The sequence below is a fragment of the Argiope bruennichi genome, chromosome X2, assembly GCF_947563725.1.
Source record: "Argiope bruennichi chromosome X2, qqArgBrue1.1, whole genome shotgun sequence".
Taxonomy (NCBI): domain Eukaryota; kingdom Metazoa; phylum Arthropoda; class Arachnida; order Araneae; family Araneidae; genus Argiope; species Argiope bruennichi.
This window is the reverse complement of record NC_079163.1, coordinates 136,680,326-136,705,153: the sequence shown is the minus strand read 5'-3', so window position 1 is coordinate 136,705,153 and position 24,828 is coordinate 136,680,326. Positions and strand designations below refer to the sequence as shown.

Sequence of the window (24,828 nt, the reverse complement as noted above, 5' to 3'; positions counted from 1 at the left end):
TGGTAACTTTTTCTCTCAGTTAGGCGTCATCTATACCAACAAGAAAGGAGCGGAGCGTTTGGCACATAAACTTGTAAGATTTAACTGGTTTGATCATCAACTGTAGGTTGTAGTAAGGTTAAGTTTAATAATTTATTAAAAAGGACGGAAACAATGTAATAAAATAATCTGAAAATATTTGAATTTTCAAATATATTCCATATATCCTAAATGACCGACGGTATAGTAACGGAATGTGGCCTCTTGTAGTAAAAATCATTAGAAGGAGAATTTTTTTAGAAAAAGTTCGGGTTTGATAAATTTCAAATATTCTCATTAGCAAAATAACGGCTATGGGAATAAGAAAACGATTAACATTTAGATATGATAAAGGGTCAAGATTGGATTTCAGTATTCAATTTATTGCAATTCAAGTAAATGCGTTTCGAATGCTCAAAACATAAAATTCTGGGAAAACTCGTAGCTAAACTTTTTTATTCGAGTCATTTTTGGAGGTTTGCACTTTTTCTCTTTGCTGGTACATCGTTTACTTATTCGAAGCTTGGTTGTGCTTTTCTTTTTAATTAATCTGTTTAAGGTCATTTTATAAATAGTTCAAAATATACCATCTATAAAATCACTTGGCAGTAATCGCAGATCTTTTAGAATAATATGGCAATTGATTGTAAGTAAATTTTTAAAAAATTACTGCACTACTTGAGCACGAACTTGATTTAAGGGTCGTGTGTATATGTAATATAAAACTTTTTTTAAAATTCTCGAATTCTAAACTTCAATTAAAGGCAGGAAGAATAGTCGAAATTGTGATTTCTTACTGCCCTAAGGTTAAAAGTTAAATGAAATTATACTTTATTATAAATTCTGTTATACGCGCTCCCGCTGGAATGTTAAGAATCGGCAGAAATTCGAAATTGTGTGCATTACTTTTCCTTATCGCGCGAAATTAATATACGTTCCAAGTAAAACTGCAAGGTGGGGAAAAAAAGGAATAATTTAGAACTTTAATTTAAATTGTAACACATTCTTGAATTTCTGTTGGAGCCGATTCGTCTTTCAGTTGACATCCAGTTTGCTAACCAGGCTTCCGTATTTATGTGGATTTTTCTGCGATAAGCTGGTAATTCAATTAATTAAAAACTTGGAGAATTGAATAATTTCTCTTTATGGACAGTTTGAATGACCATTAAAACTGCATTTAGATAATTTAATTTAAAGTTAGATGTAATGGAGGTTCGAAGTTAATATTCAATACGAGGTTTGAGTCATCCGTTCATAGCGTAGAATTCGCTCTTTGGAGTTCTGCATTTTCTCTTTTATTACCATCTAAATGCTAAATAACCTGAAGTGATAAAATGGAAAATGTCTTCCATTACTTCCAGCTGAATTTTCCTCGATCATTTATTCGTTAATTGATTCAGAGTCGATAAAAACAGAGGCTAGGTATATATCATGTAAAAAGGTAATTTCTGATGTTGCATTAATTTTTATGTTCTGTCTTGATCGGTAGGGGGGGGGGGAGGGATCGATTTAATTTTCAGTACCGTATTCACTTCGAATTTTGGAATATTTATATGTGTGTAACTATTTTGCAACTTCAAAAGCTAAAATGTTAAGATAAAATTATCATTTGGTCAGGTTCCTACATATCAATTTACGTTCATTTAATTATAAGAATATATATACGTATATTTGAAATTTTAACTTTGATTTATTTTACCACGAGAGTTGTATTATGGACATCGAAAATGTGATAGAAATTCGTCTATCTACATCGCGACATAAGAGCAAAATTTTTCTGTTCATTGATTTTACTATGAGATTTTGGTAGGGATTTCTTGGACACGAGCAGACTTGGAAAGGAGTGTTTTGAAAAGAATTTTAATATTTTTATCCCTTCGTTGTTATGGAATCGGCAGTTTTACTTCGAATGTGTTATAATTCAATAAACAAAACAAAAAGTAAGAATTAAATCAGGATGCAAGAGAATGTTTCGGAAGAAAAATAAGATGGGCTGAATGAAATTAAAATTAGGAAATCATGTTTCAACTAGATATCATTACATATATATATATATATATATATATATATATATATATATATATATATATATATATATATATATATATATATATATATATATTAGCATCAAAATTTAAGTCTCTTGTAAAGCTTAAAATAGAAATTTCCATGGATTAAAATAAAAATAATCCCGAAATCGGTATGAGCGCCATTATTTATAATTTTATGCATTTATGAAAAGAATTTTGTGTTCTTATGAATAGCAATATATTAATATAGTGATTTCTAAATTATTATCTCCAATGTTAAAAGAAATTTGATCTGAAAAACAAAATTTTATATATTTATTCCATTTAAAAAGCAAAATTGCATTGCATTTCATTACATGGTAAGCTTTATAAGAACACAAATTTTGTGTTTTGCTTCCATAAATTGTAATCAATAATTCATTCTCTTTGTTCTCCATTGTAGAAAAATACTAAAACTTGAGAGGATTTGTTGGTGAGTAGAAAACACTTCCTCAGTGTAGCTTCATACATTCATAAAAGCAAGCAGGCTTGCAAATGAATAAGTAATCAAAACTTTCTTTCTTAAAAAAAAAAAAAGAGATGAAGGTGATGGGATCTTCTTTTAATAACATTATTCCGATCGAAAGACTACGAAACGTATTGTTTGATAGATACCCCCCCCCCCCCACACACACACACATAGAATCTAATTTTTTTTAAATCAAAAAAATAAATGGGAACGTTGATTTGCATCTTTTAAGTATTGTTCTGTTTCATCAATCTCGTAGTTAAATTTTTATCTCTCTTCCTTGGCGTTGATTTAATTTTAGTTTGTTCACAAAAGTGTTTGGAAATAACATCGCATCTTAATTGCCTTCATAAACTTTCAAATTGCCAAAAAGGCATTTATATCCAGATAAGAACTATGTGATTGTTTTGAAATTGCTTATTTAAAGGGGTCTTTTAATATTAAGCTTTAAAGTTTTGAAAATCTGGGAATGCAGTGATATTTGCAATTGCCATTATCATCTATTCAAAATCTTTTATCATTGAATAATAAATTGCTCAAGTTGCAAAAATATGCCTTATAAATTTTTAATGCATATTTATTTGAAAATGCAAATAACAAAATCAAAACATAGGACCTTAGCTTTATTATAATTACTGAAAGGAATAAACGTAAAACTAAACACAGATATTTGCTATTTAGGAGCAGACGATTGTTTCGTAGTGAAAAGGATTTTAACCGGACACGTGTTCTGTCTAAAATTGTTTGCTTACTGCCGTCGAGCGCGCACCTGTTGTGCACTTCTTGTATTTGCTTTTATGTTGATCTTTCTGTATGAAATTTATCACATTCAGGGTTGGTGTTCAAGAGTAGAGGGTTGAGGATCATGTCTAGCAGGGTGGAGATCGGAAAGAAGGCTCGAGATATAGAGCCTTGGGAACTAAGGCAAATGCTGCAGGTAAATGAATCAATTAATTACTATACTTTCTGGACTGAGGAATATTTCATGAGTGTTTTCCAATTGATTAAAAATTTTCAAATTTATTCTTTAAAAATATATCTTTTCTGTTTGAGGTGGAATGACTCGAATTAAAAGTTTTATCTGAAAATTTCCGTTTCGGAAATACGGAAGCTATCGGTGGAGAGTAATTTTAGGCAATAGTCATTTTTCAGATTCTTTACAAATCTTGTTAGTAGTTTTGGTGCTTTCAACAAACTGGATGGCATGCAAGTAGCATAAGTTCAATTTTGTTTACATAATATTCCCTTATAATGATCAATAAATATGTAAAATAATATCCTGCGCTATAAATTCCTTTTAAATATCATTAAATATTTCAACAATGCGCTAGTTTCTCAAGGCCTTTTTATATTAATAAAAAATACACTGAATTATTCCTGATGTTTTTCTGAAATCTTTGTTTCTATGCTCTTTTTATGGTTCGAAACTTTCAATGTACCGAGATGTTCCATATTCTTTTGAAAAAACTAATTAATTCCGGCCAGCGGTCTTATTTGCAGAATATGCATACATTAGTGATTCTAAAACTTTTTAAAATTCTTTTGCAACTTCTTTTTACTTGCATTTGCTCCATGAATGCGAATGGCATCGAGTCAAACTGGAGAGTATTTACGTGGTTGGCTTCTCATTGGTATAAAAGATATAAATCCAGATTTGTTGTTTGCGTTTATTTTTTTAATTCTCATCTACTGAATGTCAATAAATGGGTGCTATTACTGTTCGCTTCCACTGTCTCCTGTTCCATTATAATGCATTGAAGGAATGCTGTCTCTTCTAGTTCGGATCTTAGTTTAGTTATATTAACGTCCCGTTGTAAAGCAACACTAGGGTTACTTTGGGTCGGACCTCGTCATTTTGAACCGCGGTCAGATGACGAGGAGATAGATAGAGAGAGATATTCTGTCAATTTCATTTATTGAATGAAAAATTGATTTTTTTTTCATTTGAATATTCTTAATATATACATTGCTTTATTAGGATCCGAGTAGTGATATTTTGGATGATGTCGACGCCAAGCTCCAGAAAGGCCATAATAGAATAATCGTGGAACTTGAATTAAAACATAAAAAACCTCAAAACGATTTTATAAATAAGCCATCGTTACCCAAGTAAGCATTTTTATTATTTTTAGTTTTTTTTTATGGCTCTTAAAACAGAAAATTATTTTTATATTTATTCAACACAATTTTGTCTCCAAGAAAATCAAAACTTTTTATACATCTGAATTTTGAAAAAATTTTCAAAACACATGTAAGAAATAAGTTAATTCTTAAAAAAGCGGAGATGTATTTTAAAATGTAATTAGAAATTGGAGCATTTTTTGCTACATTATTTCGTTATAATGTAATATTATGTATGTTTTAGTGACTTATAATATCAATGGAGCGTTTAGATACTTTCTTTTTGATTTAATATCTTGTAATATGCCGGATTTTTATAGTTCATTAATAGTGAAGAAAAATGCCTCTAAAATGCAAAGAACGAAATAGACAATGTTAATCTAGAAATCTCCCATTAATAAATAAATTTTACATTTATCATATTTTGTTTGCATTTTTATTTCTATTTATATCGCTTTTCCTTGTGAATTTTTATGTCCTTCGTGCTTTTCCTCTCAATATCTTTTTAGTATACAAAGTGTCTCAAAAACGTTTTAGTATTATAGTTCCGTGTCTTCAGCGAACTCCACTCTATCAAGGGTCAGGCGAAAGCAATAACAGTCCTTATCATTGCAAGCCAAACTTCACGCTGTAATTTTCTGACTCGATAGATTTAATGTGGGTATATTTATAATGATGCACCTAATTGATGCAATTTAGTGAATTTTAAGGAATATTTACTATTATTTTTAGTTTAAGGATGCAAGAAATGTAGAGATATTTTCTGGCAAAACTTTAAAGAAATTATTGATAACGACAACTAACAACTATGAATGTCTATAATTGTATTCTATTTCTATCTTTTCATGAAATATTTTATCTCTGATTAATTTCAGCTTAAGGTAAATCTTTAAAATCTGATCAAACTTAAATTTTAAAACTTTAATAGACATTTAATATATAATTAAATGCCTTGCTGTCAGATTCATAATGTAAATAGTATTAAAAGTCAATTTTTCTTAACATTTTCTGCATTAAATTTTTTAGTAAAAACAATACATGATTTCAATTAGCATATTTTTGGCAAAATAAATGAGTTACAGGATGACAACAAAATTATTTAAAAATTCAATACATATTAATTCTACAGCATCAAATCTTTCAATCACAGATAAGGTTTTTTCCTATGTCTCAAAACAGTAATTATATCTCTTATTAATATACTATATGTGAAATACACTATTGTTCTCTTTTGCCTTATTTGACGAGGATTATAATACTGTAAAGGGAATCGGTATCATTTCAAAACCAACTAAGTACCTCAAACATTCAAATCCGTCATACAAACAGAATACTGCAATAAAGCTGTTGCATGTTTGGTAAAATCCAATGAATATAATGTAGCTTGATTTTAAAATATATTTTAATATTTACCACATATTTACATTTTCTTTTAGAGGCATTTACAGGTCATAACATGCAGTTAAAGTCGTAAAAATGCGGATATAAAGTATACAAAAGGTTAAAAGAATAAATATAAGTTGTATTACACAAATGTGATTTAAAAACATAAAAAGTTCTAAAATTCCAACGATAAGTGATTCTCTGAGAGGCGAAATTAATTAATTAAAAGTAAGAAACCAAGCAGTGAACTAGTACCGCTATATGAAGGTCTTAATTAGGAAACAAAACGATAAATTAGTAGCGCCATCTGTAGGCAATGTCTCTTCATAGAAATGCCGAGCAAAAAGCATTAAATCGAAAATTAATTCTTCAAGAAATTTCATTAGTGAGACATAAAGCACGATATGGTTTCATGAAAGAAATTAGCCATTTCTATAGAACTGGAATGAGTCGTGAACTCTATTTTAAACAGCTAATATCAAAAATTGATTAAATAAGTTTAAAAATCTGGTTCTGTTGATGACTTTCCAACAAGTGGCAGGTTAAAAGAAGTAATACATTTCTGTATCTCGTTTATTATTTTTTAGCGCATTTCTGCAAAATGAATTCGTATTGCACCAAGGGAAACATGTCAGGCATCTAGGACAGAAACGTTTCAAGGAGACCTGAATTGTATGCCTATACAGAACAAACTTTTCAGACTTTTCAAACATTGTTCCTGAGACAAGAATTTGAAATTGAGATTCTCGGTGGAATAAGTGACGACAATAATCACTTAAATTGGATTTGTTCTTATAAATCATCCTTTCATGGCGTCGGAAGGGGTAAAAATGCAAGTCGAGTGTGAGAATTAGAGAATCCATAGGTAGTTCCATAGATAAAAGTATATAGCGCTAAGAAATTTATTGCGTAACGAAAGATATGTGGCAGAGTTTCACTTTTACACTAGCAATAAAAATTATGTTGCAATTAACTGACAATCAGCCTATAAAATTATTAATAATTTACAAAAAATAGTTGTTTGTTTAAATATATTTTTTTGCTGAATGAATTTTCATAACCAGGGAACGACGCCATATTCAGCCTGTAGTTTTCCATCCACATTTATTCATCTAAAATATTTTTCAGATATTCTGAAGCTCTGAGGGAATTACGAAGAAAAGAATTTGTTTTAAGAAATTCAACTTTAACGTAAGTCATAAGATTATTACTTTAATTTAAATATATTTTTCTCCATTCAGATAACCATGAAAATAATGTTTTATTTTAGATGGCATGCCATTAAATATTTTTGCTAAAGTATCATTAATTCTGATAACTTTTAAGTTTAATAAATACTATTGTTTCAAAATATTTAAAATTACGAGGAAAACCAAAGAATAGTTCTTTGACTACAACCACTTAATATATATAATTTCAAATGAAAGCTCACGATTCCTAGATTTGTTTATAAGTCACCAGCCATCTTGTCTTAGTTGAATATTGAACTCGATGTGATTAACCATGGTTCAAATCTTTTTGATGGTGGCTTGATTCAATGTTTCATTTTAAATGTTGTTTATTACTAATTTATGTTTCTAAAGAATAATAGATCTTTCTTTACATTTCTGAATAATTATTCTCAAATATTCTTCGAATACATAGAAGAATTTTGAAATGCCCTACAAGTTGTGGACAGTTTTTCTATTCTTGTATGTTACGATATGCTCCAGAATAATAAGTTTTATTTTATCTTTAAATTGTATTCTGTATTCCTTTGCAATTTTTTTCCCATTTTTTACTGAATTCGAGGTCATTTCGAAGCTAATTAACTGCGATAATTGAAAATATTTGCGATGTTTTTTATTTAACGTGAGTGTCAATAGAGATTTTAAAAAAATTGTGAATATCGCTAAGTTATCCTAACTTCATAACAGAGTAAAGTAGACTGAGTCAGGTTTCAAAACAGGGACTTTTTTCTTTTACGAAATTCCTGCAAAATCATAATATATATTTTATGGATGCATGCAGTTTCGTTGTGTTTATATTATTTTCTTAATTCTCATTTATAGTACACGATAAAACATATGCTATTTTACAAATACGAAAATGTCTGCAGAAATAGTTTCAAAAACGAATTTTTATTCAATTTAAATTTGATTTATTTCATGTTCAGAAGGACTGACGATTGTTATTCCATTTTAACATGCATTTGATATGCTGGAAATTAGAAAATTTTTATACCTGCGTACTTTCGATAAAAAAGCAATATTCTAATATTTCAAAACTTAATTTATTATTTTATCAATCAATTTAACTAAATTTGACTAGAATTTAAATGTGTGTTAAAATTCGGAGTATGTGGCTTGATAAATTTAATTTTGCGTTGTAAATAATTTCAGAAAAATAATTACCGTATTACACGATAATTTTAATTATAAATTAAAGATTAATTGAAAGAGTAGAAAAATTAAAATTAAAGTTATTCTGAGTTTAAGCATATTAATAAAAGTAGCTTCAATGAATAGTTTCATTAGATTTATTTTGAATTCGGCGATATCTAAAATGGCAAATTTTTAGAGAATCTTAGTGTCGTTTAATTTTTAATAAAAATGTCTATATATGCACTTGCGCATACGAAGAAATAAAATTGCAAGCATGTTGATACCACCTGAAATTTAAACATGGTTTTTTCAAAGTATGCAATTTTAAATAATTTTGATTTCGAATAAAATGTATCAAGAAATTCTTAAGAATCTCTAACTGATTTTATGCTTAAATGTCAAAAATTAAAAATATTAAGCATTTAAAAAAAGTTTTTATTATTATTATTATTGATTTTCCGTTTCTATTCAGAAATCTTTGGAGAAGTCCTAACGTACGCTCTTTATACAACTTAATTCTTGCTTTTTTTGTATTCCTGTACCTGCACATCGCTATCTTCTATTACTTTAATGTCGAACGGTAAGTACCAGATTTTTTTTTTCTTTCTTAGATTCCGTTTGCATTCAGTTTCTAGAAGTTACTATGCTGTAATCTTCATTTGAAAAAAATGTATATATAAACATACAATTCTTTTATTTTATTCGCCTACCATAGACTTGTTTATTAACCACAATACGTAAGCATACCATTACTTAACCCTTCTTTGCATGATGATAGAAATTTCCATCATAACATCTAGTGAACAAAAAATGTACTGAAAACAGGTGTACTGTAAATTTATTGACTTTTTTCACAACTATTGTGTAATAAGGAACGTAGCTGTCAAAGAAATTAAATGTCACAATCATTATAGGAGGTTTGAATTTGTCATTTCGCTGCTTGTTGTGGTTGGAAGAAACTTTCTATTTCTTGAATATTTTTTATAACACATCTGATTTCTTTTTCTTTTCTTTTCTTTTTTCCTAATAAATACGATAATGAGTGGAGGAATTTAGAAGAGAGGGACATTGAAGATTTCCTTTAATCTAGAGCAGGAATTATCCTGATTTATTTCACAAAAAAAAAACATACAAAGGAGGGTTGAAAATCAGTAAACAATGTGATCTGAATCATGCCGCAGAATATAGAAATGCCCCAGTTGATCATTTATGATATGCACAAATTTAAACTGGATCACTGATCAATTTATAATAAAGGTTTTTACTTTTAAATATCATATAAAGCCTAATGATGATAATCCGCATGTAAAAATTTTAATATTGTTATAAACCTAATTCAATTTTGAAAGGTATTCACTGATTAACAATTTAAAGAAAACTATACAGCATGATATCCATATTTTCCTCCCTTTTGTTCAGGGCAAATTATCATTTGCATTATTTTATTCGTTCATTGACAATATTTTTTCTATTATTAATTGGACGATAAATTCTTATAAATTGAATTTTAATCGTTTTTTTTTCTTCTTTTTTATTACTCTGCTTCCATTTATTTAAAATATTTGGAATAATCCCTTTTTTATTTTTACTGATTTGATGAAAATTTCTATTCGCTCATATTTCTTCACTCTTTATGACATATACTTTATTTTATGTCTTCATATATGTGATGGATTTTTACACTTTTGTGACGCAAATTTTTATGTGAATTTTATTATGATATTTGGATAATCTAAACATTTTAACTGTACAGAGTTGACGAAATAAATTCACTGAACGCAGATTTTATTGTTGATTATTTATATTTAAGCACAATAATATACATAATTAACTTTTTATAAAACATATTACATTAATACAATGTCATATGTTCTATATCATTTTTTTTATTTCTTTCTCGAATTATTTTCTAAAATCACATAACCACATTTTTTTATGTTCTCTTTGGATAAACATTTGAAATTTTTAATTGAAATAGTGTGTTCATGTTTTGCCTTCTTCTCAGTCTAGCTTTTGAGGAATACTATTTATTATAACTGCATTATAACTATTTTCTGTGCTATTCCACTTCAAGAAGATATTTGTGTTCCAGTCAGGTGCAGTTTTTATAATTATAATTAAATTTAATCTTATTTTAAAAATATGTTAGTAAATTGTTTATAGTTAAACATATTTCCACCTTTAAAATTATATATTTTGCTCCTTTTTATTCATTTGATCATGGTTCAAAATTGAGAAATCTGTTCCAAATAATATCTTGTAGTAGCATTATGCGAACAAAACTAAATTGAACTATTTTTTAATTTTTCATTTGTTCTTTTATTTGCTAAAAATTGAGAAATCTGTTCCAAATAATTTCTTATAGTAACATTATTCGAACAAAGCTAAATTGAACTATGTTTTAATTTTTCATTTGTTTTTTTATATAAACCTTTACTCCCATTGAGGCTTTTAGGTCGACCCAACTACCTTAATACAAAAATATATTTTAAAAATAGTTGATACTTAAAAATTATTTACGCAACATGATCGAATATATCCCTTAGTTTTTTAAGTCCATAATCCAATTCAAATAAAGTTTTTTTTTAATTTAAATAATGATTTTATGAATAATTGTTGCATTCTATTCGTTATTTTATTTTATTGTGATTTAAATTTTAGGTTAACAAGAGATTTAGCATTGGTTTCATGGTCATTTGGTCAGTTTCACATTGTTACTGCCGTATGGATTGGCATCAACTTATCGATTGTTTTCTTTTTACATCCTGTCTTTCGATTCTGGGCTTCTTCTAGAGCATTTGCGAAGAAGAAGGGTAAGTATTAAGTATTTTTGGGTATCTTAAATAAATATGCCATTGAAATAATGAATAGTCCAGAAAAATATGGGATAAAGTAGAAATGAAATGATTTGTGTTGTCTCAAGTGAAAGATATGATGATAGTAAGATAATATTCATATGATTCAAGTGATACTATTCATCCTCTTTATAAAAAGTTAATTTGTATTTTCGTTATTATTTTATATTTTTAAGCTTTCTAAAAAGAAATATTTTCCAAAATGTTCAAAAACATTTTGAAATAAACATATTTAATTTTGAAGTCAGTGTTGCTTTGCTAGATCTTTGATCATTTTTCAAAGCATGTTACATTTAAAAGGAAAAAATCAGCATATTTTATGACTTTCAAATTCAAAGTTTAGTGTTAAGTTGCAAATGGAAAAACTGATTGTTATATAGTTCCTTAGAAAATATATAATTTAATTATTTTGTGATTAAGATCTTATATTTAAAATTTCTATAACGAAAGAGAACGTTGTGCACAAAAGACAAAGGCTTCATATGATGATAGAATTTTTCATATGCTTGTGAAACTGGTAGAATCGAGAGCTGAATGTGTTTTCTGCTCGGAACATTTAGACATAATTTTTATGAAATATGAAATTTAAATTTCCAGATACTTTGGTGTCATATTTTTAATATTAAAACGCACTAATTTCTTTGAACTGTGATTTACATTTTATATTTTGCTTTTGGAAGTAATTTTTAACTAATCAAATAAGACTTTAGAGAACCTTAAGATATTTATTTTTAGTTATGAGATTCAGGTCTTTAAAATGATCTCAAATACCATAACTAAAACTTATTCCTTCCAGTTAGTCTCGCTTTGTGTATAAAGAAATGCAAAAGACCATGTTAGCACTACAAAATTCAGACTCAGACTTCAAGTACATCTTTCCAAAAATGATCATTTGAATAAATCATTTTTAGGACTTGATTCAGCAAATATACTTATGCTACTTCATTCATCTTTACAGGATTTGTATGCCAAGATGCGCTGTATTTCTCTCTAAAGCTTTCCCTATTCTATTTGAATTTTTTTTAATTCCCTAAAATTCTAATTGGATTTTTTTTAATCCTTTAAATTCTACTTGGATTTTTTAGTGTATTTTTTTTGTTGTTGTTGTTATGTGTGAACTTTCCATGACAAAAATAAATTTTTCTTTGAAATTATAAAAATAAATAAATAAACTCTGGAAAAACTAACTAAATTACATTCCAATATTTCCTTCATACCGAATCGTCGTTTATGGCCAAGAGTTCAGTTTAAAGATTGATTGTTGTTGTTTTTCTGTAGTTTATTTGGCGCAAGAGTCATATTTGGCTTAAAGATTGAAAAGGTTGCTGGATAGAGATTCGATTGAATGCTGGTCTGTTGTATGGCAAATCCATTGAGCATCCTCCTGCTAGAGTTGGACGGAGGTTTGAAGAGGATATGGTGGTTCACTTTTCACCTGCATTTTTTAATCGCGTTCTAAATTGAAAGTTGAATCCTAAAAGAGCTCCAATATAGTTTCAAAACGGGTCGTTATTTTGAAAAAAGCTGAAAATCTCAGTTATTGGTTATGTACTCATGCAATTTGATAACGCTTTTATTGAAATTATTTAAAAGTTGAATGCAAAAACATAACAGTGCAGATTTTTTTTAATATTTTGTTTTTAATGAATGAATAGAATAAACAGTTTTTTGCTACCCTACCGGTTTTAATTCCTGGTGGAATTAAACCGATAGGGTAGCATAGTAATCTTAGGGAATTTCTCATTTTTAAATCTGTATTTAACCATAAATTTATTCTAGCTTTCAATTAAATGCTACGTTTTATTTTTTACTTCTATTGCTATTGCTTCAAAAAAGAAAAGAGCATCTCATATTCTTAAGAGAATTTAATTGATTTTTGTTTTTTAAATTAATATTTTTATTAATTTTAAATAAGCGTATACAGAATTAAAGAACGTAAATTCTGTATTTAATGCATGATACGTCGTTAAAGGATTCAGTTAAAATAGCAATTCATTTAAAAGATTTAAAAAAGAACGCCTGAATGTGACTTTAAATTTCTCAGTTGTCATGTGAATGGAAATGACCATATCCTCCCTCCTAAAAAATGTGTCATCTAATTCAGAGTATAACCTCTTGAATTATGAATTTCTTTTAAGACCAAAAATGAATAAGCTTTGAGGATGTCGTAATTAGGGTTACGTGCAGTTGTGGTTGACTCCAATTATTGCAACATGTTAGAAAAATAATTTTATTTACTTTTAAAGTTAAGAAATGAAACAAATAATTTTGATTCACTACAAGCTTCACCGAGGCGAGTGCGCGAACATTCCGAAGAAAACGGAGAGAATAGCTTTTTAGAAGCATCGTGCGTGTCAATACCCGGATGATGTGCAGCGCGCCATTACGTCACACACAGCCTCGACGGAGACTGTAGTTTACAGATTCATATGGAAAGATGATAGGCATTCGCTACAAGATCCTTGGAGGAATAATGTCTGAAATGCGTGCCCCATAACACTAGATTTGAGACTGAATAGCCATTGGATATTTTACGTATCACCAATGTAGCGCATATCTAACTTTCTTAAACTCATTATTTGATATAAAGGAAATAACTCGCAATTTCTTCGCAAAGAAGATATCAAGTTTACACCAGTACTATAATTTACTCATCCTTTATTCAATCCTGAAAGGTGTTTTATAATTCTGCTTTTCAGTACCAAAGGAATGAAATTTAAAAAAGACGATTTTCCAGTTACAACAATTTTATATACAAAATCTGATTTTACATCAAGTCATAACTAGGTAAATTTATTAAGAATACACTTTTTATAATTTATTCTGGTTAATATGAATATAAATCCTCAAACAACGAATTAAAGTTTTTCCATTTTTATTTTTCATTTTTCTGGAAAATTGGTATAAAGTGGCTTACGTTTAAATTAAAGAATTAATTTTAAATTAAATTAAAGAACGTTTCTGAATTAAAGAATTTATGATCGCTCAATATTTAGAGCTCTGTATGTATAACGATGGATACTTTAATCTCTTTATAGATTTTGTGATTCAATATTTTGCACTTTATTCACTTCGTATGAAACAAAAACAATGGATAAACATGAGTAGATATGAAATTAATGGATATTTTAATCTCTTTATAGGCCTTTATGATTTGATGTTTTGCATTTTATTCGTTTTGTATGAAGCGGCTTTGCTGATAATTCCACCAAAAATAATCATAGACTGCAATATACCACCCGCATCATCTTGCGCGTTAGTAATGGAACAGGTCGGTATTGTATTCTTTTTTATAAACCAAGTATACATAAATAAGAGTTAATAGAGTATACAAGTTAAAAGTTAAATAAGAATTTAATGTTGTCTTTATTTCTCTTACATTTACGTTATGTTATAATTAATACTTCTCTCATTCGGTGAAACATCAGAAATCTATTAATTAATAAATTGCAAAACCATTTAGGGATGATATTCTAAATATATAAAAGATCTGGTTTATCTTTATGTTCGTTTTAATCGTCGCTTTGCAATCTTGGATCGTTTTATATTGTATATCGAGATGAAATATGGGTCACAGATGGATTATCCCAAATGGAATTTTTTTAAAGCTATTTTAAAATTCGAATTAATTTTTATTAACTTGATTCTAAATGATAAATTAGAATTAATAGTTGGGAAATTTTAGGAATCGTCATAATTTTGTTTGCAGTTGGAGATCTATAATTTTTGTATCATTCTAGAGTTCAGTACCTTTCTAATTATCGTAACTTGAAGTTTGTAACTGAAAATTGATCTGTGCAACTTTTCTAATTTTAGTGTGTTTTCTATTTATTTATTTTACTGAATAAACTTTTTTTTCCAAGTTGACCTACGGGACTTAATTATTAATTAAACACCAGGCTTATGCATTAGCATTTCGCGCAATATTTGAGTTCCACGTGTTGCCATTCAATAAAAATAACAATTGAGAGTAAATGAATTATTATTGCATACGAGTTCTTTTCATATTTTTATGTGGTTTTAAAGAATTCTTTTTTCGCTTCTGTATTATTTAGCTCAGTGGTATCTTGATATGATACTTGATAGTAATTGAATTATGCCTTCGGAGGCCTTATTTATTTTTATTTCGCTGATAGTGTACATAATAGGCAATATAATGTGGTAACTAAACTACAAGTGTTCAATATTCAATTGTAAGGGTCATTAATTATTACATGGAACCAGTTTAAATATCAAGATCATAAAAAAAAAACATTTATGTATATAGTTTGTAGATTATAAATTTCTTTTTCAAGTTAATTATTTATGGTTATAAGAAAGTAGTTTTTTTTTACAAATCTGAAATCCAGTAAAAATCGCTTATCTAGTAAAATGGTTAAAAGTTTAACAGATAATGGATTCAGGTACCATATATCTGCTATAGTTATAAATAAATTTGTTGAAATTAAACAGAGGAATAAAACGTTAGGTTTAGTAGATAGTTGAACTTAAGATTGAAACAACAATAGTGAGATTGAATCAAGTAATAGTACTGAATTATTGCTTTCTAAAGGAGCTCAGAACTGAAATTTATGGAAATTCCAAGCAAAAGTAATTTTACAGAGCGAAGAATTATTTTAGAATATTTAAAAAAACTGCTCCAGCAATAAATGACGATTTAGAGGAAGACATAAAACAGCTAACTGAATGCAAGAAAAGTTATTTAAATTCATAAGATATCACAGCTAGCTGGAATGAAAATGGACCTGTAATATTGCTAAAGTAATATGTTTTTTGTATCAGCACAAATCCAAAGTGAGTATGTGTATGTTACAAAAAGATTTTTAATGCTACTTGCGATGGAAAACAAATGCCGGAATGTATTTCCAGTTTAAAAGAAATTAGAACTTAAAACTAAAGCAATCTACGGGACATATACGTGACCATATGCTCATCACTGAAGTTTTCGATGATTTGCTTCCAGATTATCAGTATTCCAACACAAACAATCTCTAAATTAAAGGCAAGTAAATGCGCTTACCTTTGTTTTGTTGGTTGGAATCTCTTTTTGTTTTCATACTGGTGTTGTTGTCTCCATCTGCAACTGAAAATCTCAAATATCTAATTAGTGGCAGGTTCAGTGACTGTATGACTCATTAACATGGGGAACTTCTCTTTAAGAATATTATTTTAATAGTTACTTGATTATATGTTACATGATTAAGAATATATTTACAAGTTAAAAGAGTATAAAACGCGTTCGTTGGTTGCCGCCAAATCGAGAGGAAGTCAACAAACCCCTGGTGGTGAGAAGGGAAAGTTCTTCACAGTTAAAACTGGTTACAGTTAAGGCCTGGTATCCAACACTCTCCCACCTTTGAGTTTCGTAAAGACTTTAGAAACTCAAACCAATGAGTCTAGGAGAGCATTGGGCTTTAAAAGCCGGCCATAACGGGATCTTCTTGGTTGTCTCACATCTGAAACAGCATGAGAGTCACTAGAGGTAGGTGTACCATCAGGAATCATCATTGTGGATGAAGAATCACTCTTTGGGAGACACGGGATAGCAGATTTTTCACTTTGGCTGACCTCAAGAGGAAAAAGTCTCTGGATTGGACGTAGGAAAGACCCAGATTTGGTCTGGACTTCCACGAGACGAACTTTCTTGTCTTTTCCAAGATATAATTTGATGACTCTTCCCAAAGGCCAATTTATTCGCTTGACGTTACTATCACCGATGAGAACAATGTCTCCTTCTTTAATTTTAGATTCATTACGAATCTTTGAAAATTCTCTAAGATGTCCAAGATATTCGATTCTGAAACGTTTTCTGAGATCTTGACACACTTTTTGCCTGTAGAAGAATCTTTTATTCATTCTCTTAGCATCTATTTGATCTATATCTGGAACTCCTATTTCTTTTACATCTTGTAAAAACATAGCAGGTGTTAATGCTATAAGGTCCTCATTGTCTTCACTTAAGTATGTCAAAGGTCTTGAATTTATAATGCCCTCAGCATCACATAGTACAGTGTACAATTCTTCAAATTGTAAGGAGGCCTTTCCAAGAATTTTTCTTAAGATAGATTTCAACATACCTATAAGCCTTTCCCAAAATCCGCCCCACCATGGGGCTGATGGGGGGTTGAATTTCCATAGGATTTTCTTTACTGAGGCATATTCTTGTATTTTCACCCAATCAACAGATTTCAGCTCATTAGAAGTACCCACTAAGTTGGTTCTGTTTCAATAGTTTTACAAATTTTGGTAACAGATGTTCTCAATACTCCCCGTTTCTTTCTTAACCTGCCACTTTTATCATCCATTTTTAGAATTGAACAGTTCGAAATTTATATTCAGTAAGATTCAATCATATATAAATTCAATAATAATAATAAATCAGTTCAAAATTCTAATATATATTTTTCAGCTCTAAATTGGAATAAACCACACCAATTATGCCGACAGGGATGCCAAATAATATTCCAACACAAACAATCTCTAAATTAAAGGCAAGTAAATGCGCTTACCTTTGTTTTGTTGGTTGGAATCTCTTTTTGTTTTCATACTGGTGTTGTTGTCTCCATCTGCAACTGAAAATCTCAAATATCTAATTAGTGGCAGGTTCAGTGACTGTATGACTCATTAACATGGGGAACTTCTCTTTAAGAATATTATTTTAATAGTTACTTGATTATATGTTACATGATTAAGAATATATTTACAAGTTAAAAGAGTATAAAACGCGTTCGTTGGTTGCCGCCAAATCGAGAGGAAGTCAACAAACCCCTGGTGGTGAGAAGGGAAAGTTCTTCACAGTTAAAACTGGTTACAGTTAAGGCCTGGTATCCAACAATCAGTATTTCCTTAGTGTCTGTGAATATGTACCTCCTGATAAACAAGGTATTAATGACTTTATTAATAGATTATCAATTGATAGATAAAAAAAGATTGAAAATGCACAGACTCAATAAGGAAATGCTTTCATAAGTAAGAAGTTATAGAAAAAGAAGCAATATGAGCAAAATGAATGCAAGCTGTAATATCTATCAAAAAGTGCTTTTCAAAGACTTTGATTTAAAGTTATGTTTTATATGTAGGAAGCAAATTATAGAGCCAAAACTTTTGACAAAGGCCAATTCTCGCCTACAAGCAAAGAATAATTTAACCAAAAGAAAAAATATAAGATTTCATCAGTATTGTTTAGCTGTTGAAAAATGAAAGTAAAAGAAGTTGGCATTTCATTTTTATTGGTCTAAATTCTGTGGTTAGTCAGCACATGATATATGACAAAGCATTGATTTATAAAGGAATGCTAAGTCTTATAAAAATAAAGATTGTATTGGAAATACAATAGATGCTTTTGGCAGAGATAATTTTCAAAACAGAGCATTTGATGAAAGGGATTGTATTCCAGTGAGTTGAAAAATGTTTTATATTTTCTTAATTTAAAACGAATTCTCATTTTCGTTAGCTCAATAAAAGAGAAAGTCTGTGCAATTGAATTAGATAAAAAATTTGCAGAATCATGAACGACGAAAAAAAAATTCTTGGAAATAGAGTGGAAAAGTTATGCAAATTAATCCAAAACAAGTCTTTTTGGAACATATAGTGATAGATTATTCGTAGTCATCACAGTTTTTTAATACAAGCTAATAATATCATCTGCCTTTTTATAATGCATTTATTCATTCAAAAATGTTTTAGAAATCTAAGGAAAACGAACTTTATTTTCCTTATGCTCTCTAAATTTTTAATTCTCGTAATGTTTATTGACGTCCAATTAAAAATGGTTTATATCCCTTGATGTATAGTAAGAAATATTCAACATTTTGGAACTATCTGATGAAGATAAGCCAATAATGACGACGTAAAATATAGAGCAACATAGACTACAGCGTTGATAGCAGATATTGATTGATAAGACAGATCTATTTCTTATTATAACATACTGATGCCTGGATAAAAAGCATTTTGTCAAGTAAAAATATAGTTAAGACAATTATGATTTTCAAATTATTTGATCTTTCATAGTTTTGAAATATCTTTTTTATATTTTATCTGCAAATTTCATTTTCATCGTTTCATTCATTGTCATTGATATTAAATTGGAAAGGAAAAATATTAGCATTTTTTGTATCAATTTTTACTTATATATATTTTATTTCGCTTTATATCTATATTAACATATGTTTTGTATTTCTTCCATTTCAGTCTAGACTTTTTATGAAGAGTTATGCATTTGTTCGAGAAAACATTACCAGAGTTTTAAAGTATAAGCTCCATGAAGGTATTGTGAAATCTCAATTGATTCGTATTTTTCGTGATTCAATCCTGCTAAAGCCATAAAATTATACAATGCCGTTAAAAATTAAGAAAATTTTCGTTTCTGGTGTTTATCGTTAGAATGACAATTTTAATAAAGTTAGATTGCATATACGATATAAGAAAATAGCTATACGACTGTAATTCATGTATAAATTATCGTGTGCAACCATCATTAACATCAAAAGATTTAAAAGAAAATCAGAATAAAGTACAGACTGGCAAAAAATGTGGCCCTCTCCTAATCCACAGGTCTCGCATTATTAATTCAAATTTCAGTTTTTATAACATAAGGTTTGGTTAGATTTAGTTTGAATAAGTTATATTGACGCTTTCTTTTAATGCATTACGAGGTCCTCTTGTGTACACAGCCGGCCACCCCGCCAACCACTGTACGAAGGAGTATTGACAGGAGCATCACGAGGGTTATTTGGGATGCAGAATACTTAAAAGATTTGGTACTTACCTGCTCCAAATGTCACCATAGTATTCGGAGGATGTTCGGTCCTCGATGTCAGATTCAACGTAACCAAGTCCACTTGCATCTGGAATTCTTTGCCACGAATCCAGATCTTAAACCTTTCCCCAAGCCAGCGCAGTCTAATCCAAGATTGATAATCCAGTTTCTAATATGTCAGTTGCTGCCGGAAATATGCTTGAAATGCTCAGGATCTCTAGCAGAATCAATTCATTCAAAGCAATATAAATCTTCTGATATTGTTGATGCTTGCCTTTAAGAGTACCTATCATAAAGAATTGAATCACCAATGTCTATTTTGATTTCACTTTTTAATCAGTCATTTCTACTTTATGTATGTGTAACACTAGCTACACATTTCTACCTGCGTTTTTCGATAAAAATCTGCTTAGAACACCAATAGCTGATATTTAATGTCAAATCTTGATAAAATATTTCACTTACTACAGGTTACAAGGATGACGATGATTCATTCAGTTGCTTTCCCAGTGCGCAAATCTTAATTGCGTTCGAATATTGCACTATTTAGTATTTCAGTAGCAAAAATGTGTCCCACTGAAAATTTTAATACTACAAATAAGATGATTATAGGAATTCCCAAGACTTTTAATCCTATTGTGATATCTCGGCTTTGAGAAGAAAAGATTATAAATATAAGACTCGATTTTTCTGAATATTCACTGTGTGTGTTGGCTAGCTTTATGTAAAACTCGCCGTCGATATTCAAGACATTCTCGAATTAAAGTGTGGAGTGTGGCTCTGATGTTTTCCTAATCATCTAATTACGATTCAAAACAATGAGATCCTTTCTCAGTGTAGTCATTGCACATAATGTTCTTTTGATAGAATCTGCAAAAGCACTTATTTTAAACACCTACAGAAAATAAATTCAACTTAATCAAACTAAACGTTAAAGTTTCTTTAGTGTAAATCCGCTCTTATCATGCGCAGTATGAATATGACAGTTAATTTTTTTTTTTACTTATTTAAAATATTGATAGCGATTTATTAAAAAGCCTTCCATTAATAAACAATAAATAAATCTAGAATCAAACAATGGTATTGTGATAATACTTTAAGCATCTTTACTTTATGCAATTACTTCGTTAATTAAAATTGGTATTACTGAAAAATCAACTTTTCGAAATTAAGAGTATTGTAAAAGTGGTTTTTTGGCTATAGCATGCGCCAAAGCTGCCTAGGAAAAAAAAACAAATTTATTAATCAATTTTTATTTAAAAATAGAATTAAAAGTTTGATAAACCTCTTTCTGAGTACTACCGAAAAACATACTAGATCTGATTTTTGAGGGTCAAATAATTTGCCTTATCATGAGTTTTGAATAATTTTTAAATTTGCATGCTGCACCAAATAATATACAGAGAATATGCAACCAACAATCACTATCAGGTTAAAAGTAATTAAATCTTTAGTACTGCGTATGAATCGTAACAAGCAATTATGCCTAATGTTAGAAAAGCTTTCCAGTTTTTTTTAATTTTATCATTTTTTAATGTTTTATATACGTTAAGAAGTTAAAATAATCATGCCTAAAAGTAATTATTAAAGAAATTTCGCAATTTTGGTAGCTTTTAATGATCTCTACTTTTTTCTTCACTTTTTATAAGTACTGTTATTTGTACTGTTTTTTTTTCATATTAAAAAATTAAAAAGCTACGTTTAAGATTTTTTTTCAGATGATGATGAGGAATCAAACTCACCTCCTTGTCCAGAAGTAGGAAAACTGATATATTTTTTATTTGCACCGACATTAATTTACAGGGATAGCTATCCAAGGTAAAAGAAGGAAAAATTCTTGCATTCGTTCTTTCATTTATGATATTTTACGAATTTGCAGCTACGAATTTTGCAAGTCAGTTATGCATATGTTTATATATATATATATCATCAATAAAATTAGACAAATTCTTGAAAAATGCTTTAATATATTTCTGTCGCTTTAAAATATCATCTCTATAATAGAAAAAAATTACATTCGTTAATTTACGTGCAATGTACTGCGACTTACAAGATAATAACCACACACCTCTGTTTTCCAAATTTCATCATGGAATAAAAAAACTGATTTTTATTTTTTGCAAGCATGAGTGATTGTGGGGGATTCTTTTTTTTTTCCCTTTTCCTATTTAGTATGAACATGAGACCTACATGCTATGTCTATGTAATGAAAATCATACCATATTCGCTACTAATTGCGAAAAATTCAATTATTTCCTCCAGTTTTAATATTTGGAAAACAGAAATAAAGGACGATATTACTTGCTATGCAATGGTATGTTGTTTACAAACAATATATATGAATTTGTGAGAATTTTTCTGTTGCATAGATGAGATTTTAAAATAGCATGAACACATTCATTCATTTTCCTTTATTCAATATAAGAAATAAAAATACACGAAATCGTAGTAGAAATAGTATTAAAAAATCATTTCCTTAATTTGATAAATGTTTTAAAATTCTAAATATTTTAATTATTCATAAATTCATTCGATACTGAAATAAAATTCATCTGCATATCAAATGAGATGTTAAAACTTTAACTATTGAGTCAAGTTCATCAGTGGTGAATAGTTCTTTTAGGAAGCATCGATGTAAATTGATTTCTTTTTTTTTAAAAACAAACAAACTTAGATTTAAAATAAATTTAATTAAAAAAATTATTTCAGAAGCGATCTTGTGTGAATGTACTAAAAAAGGAATTTTCTTATTTTAATTATTTTATAATTCATTAACACAAACATCAGTGAATTTTGAGACAAATTTTTTTCTCAAATTCACTATGAGATAGTGATACTATTGCAGAAAAAAAATGCAGTATGATAATTATATTCTGAAATATTTAAATATTGCATAATTTACTAATTTACAAGTATACTTAATTTGAAAACTCTATAGTGCGTTAAAAATTGATTATAAAGTTCCATTTTTATTTCCTCACGTAGAAAAAGTATTGCAATCGTTAAAAAAAATTTTACTCTAGATTTAAATGAATATATGTTAAACTTAAATTCTTGAGTTTGGAAAACACATTTTTGACATTACGTCTGTCTGTGACAAATATAACTCAAAAAAGCTTTGAGCTAAAGGGTTGAAATTTAGTATATAGTGTTTGCACAAAATTTGTGCATTTTTTCGAACGGATTTTTTTCTTCAAAATACGTTCGAAGAATTCTAGTTCGACTAATACAATTAAAAAATATCTGGCCATCTGTCAACTTTTCTGTAAAATCCGTTCTGAGGAAGTCTGTCTGTACGGCTGTTAGAGCACAAGCTAACACGATAACTACAAAACGAAGAGAGATGTATAAAACTCAGTACATAAATTTAGCAACTGTATTGTAATTACGTATCTAGTTTAGAGAGAAATTCAACAAGAGGTTGACTACTTATTGGTTTGTATTTTCAGAAACAAATAAACGCGATAAACTTAAAAACGCAGTGACTTAAAAATATCAAATTTAGCATGGGATTTTGTAACTACAAAAAGCAGTTTTAAGCAAATTTTTGTTTGAATCAGTTGAGAAAAACGTGTCAAAAATACTAATTCGATTTTCGGATACTTTTTACACAAGTCAGAGATGGGTCGCCAAAAAAACTCGCCAAGAATGACACGATGCATTCAGTAAAAATGGTAAATTCACGACAAAGTTGAATATATCATAATTAAAATAGGTCAATACCATGCAGGGTGCTCTCTGGGTTAACAGCTTTATTAGGGACTGTGAGTGAAAATTTTTGAAAGACTACTCCCTCTGGTTAAAAATATGGAAAAGTCACGTTAAATAAAAGTTTGTAAAAGTGTTTCACTTTTTCTTTTATTTTCAGAACATCTGGTATTCGCTGGGGTTTCGTTGCCTGGAATCTTTTGCAATCATTTCTTATTGTATTGGGTGACTATATTGTCTACATTTGTTTTTTAGCGAATAGCTTCAACAAGTCGGGCATTGAACCCATACCCATCACTCATTTTGTGGGTTTGTTGGCTATTGCAATCTTCGCAGGTAATATGATCTCGTTCTTAACGTTTTATCGCATATTACACTGTTTGCAGAATGCTTTTGCTGAAATGCTGAGGTTTGGCGACAGGTTGTTTTATGACGTAAGTATCTTTCTAGTTGCGTGCTGATTTCATATGTTTATAAATGTTCAGAATAACTGCTGATGGAGTGACCTTTTCTAAGATTTTTTGTTATGTAGATTTTAAACACGTTTTTTTTTCTTTTTTTTTTTTGCTTTATGTGAGTGATAAATGTAATTTTCAAAATTCTTTAAAAAAAATCAATCTCAGTTAGATGAGTCTGGTATTTCTCATGCCTTTGTTTGAATTTCAGTATTCAGTTTTATCATGATTAGTTTTGTTAATGTAACGAGATTTTCTGCTTTCACAACCAGGAAGTCCCACGGGGGAGCACCTCGTAATTGAAAGTGAGAAGCGTTTGGCATGGTGGTTGGTTCTCGCCACCCTTGTAGGTATACAAAATGTTGGGGTGGCTAGTTCCCATCGATGATGGGACGTGCTTCTTAGGGAAGGGTTGTACCGTAGCCGGTGATGGCCCTTAGGAAACAACCCCAGTTCCCGGCAGTGTTGCTGTCACGGCAGTCCAATCATTCTTTTCCGTATGCCTTCGAACGGGTCAGAGTAATTAGTCTATGATTCACCACCAAAAAAGTAATATAGCTGAAAACAATTAGTTACTTGCTTCCTTTTTGAGTTTATTCTAATGCAGTAAATGAAACAAACAAACA

At 29.2% G+C, this 24,828-nt stretch overlaps 1 protein-coding gene across 1 annotated transcript; it reads left to right on the top strand.

Annotated features, from left to right (window-relative positions):
• Nucleotides 1–3,388: 3,388 nt before the first annotated feature.
• LOC129959912 (sterol O-acyltransferase 1-like) lies at nucleotides 3,389–24,590 on the top strand. Its single transcript, XM_056072810.1, has 10 exons — nucleotides 3,389–3,493; nucleotides 4,535–4,665; nucleotides 7,189–7,251; nucleotides 8,896–9,003; nucleotides 11,085–11,236; nucleotides 14,422–14,549; nucleotides 19,472–19,547; nucleotides 21,758–21,857; nucleotides 23,908–24,083; nucleotides 24,475–24,590. The coding sequence occupies exons 1-10, from the start codon at nucleotides 3,422–3,424 to the stop codon at nucleotides 24,588–24,590; spliced, it is 1,122 nt and encodes a 373-aa protein (XP_055928785.1). The 5' UTR covers nucleotides 3,389–3,421.
• Nucleotides 24,591–24,828: the final 238 nt, after the last annotated feature.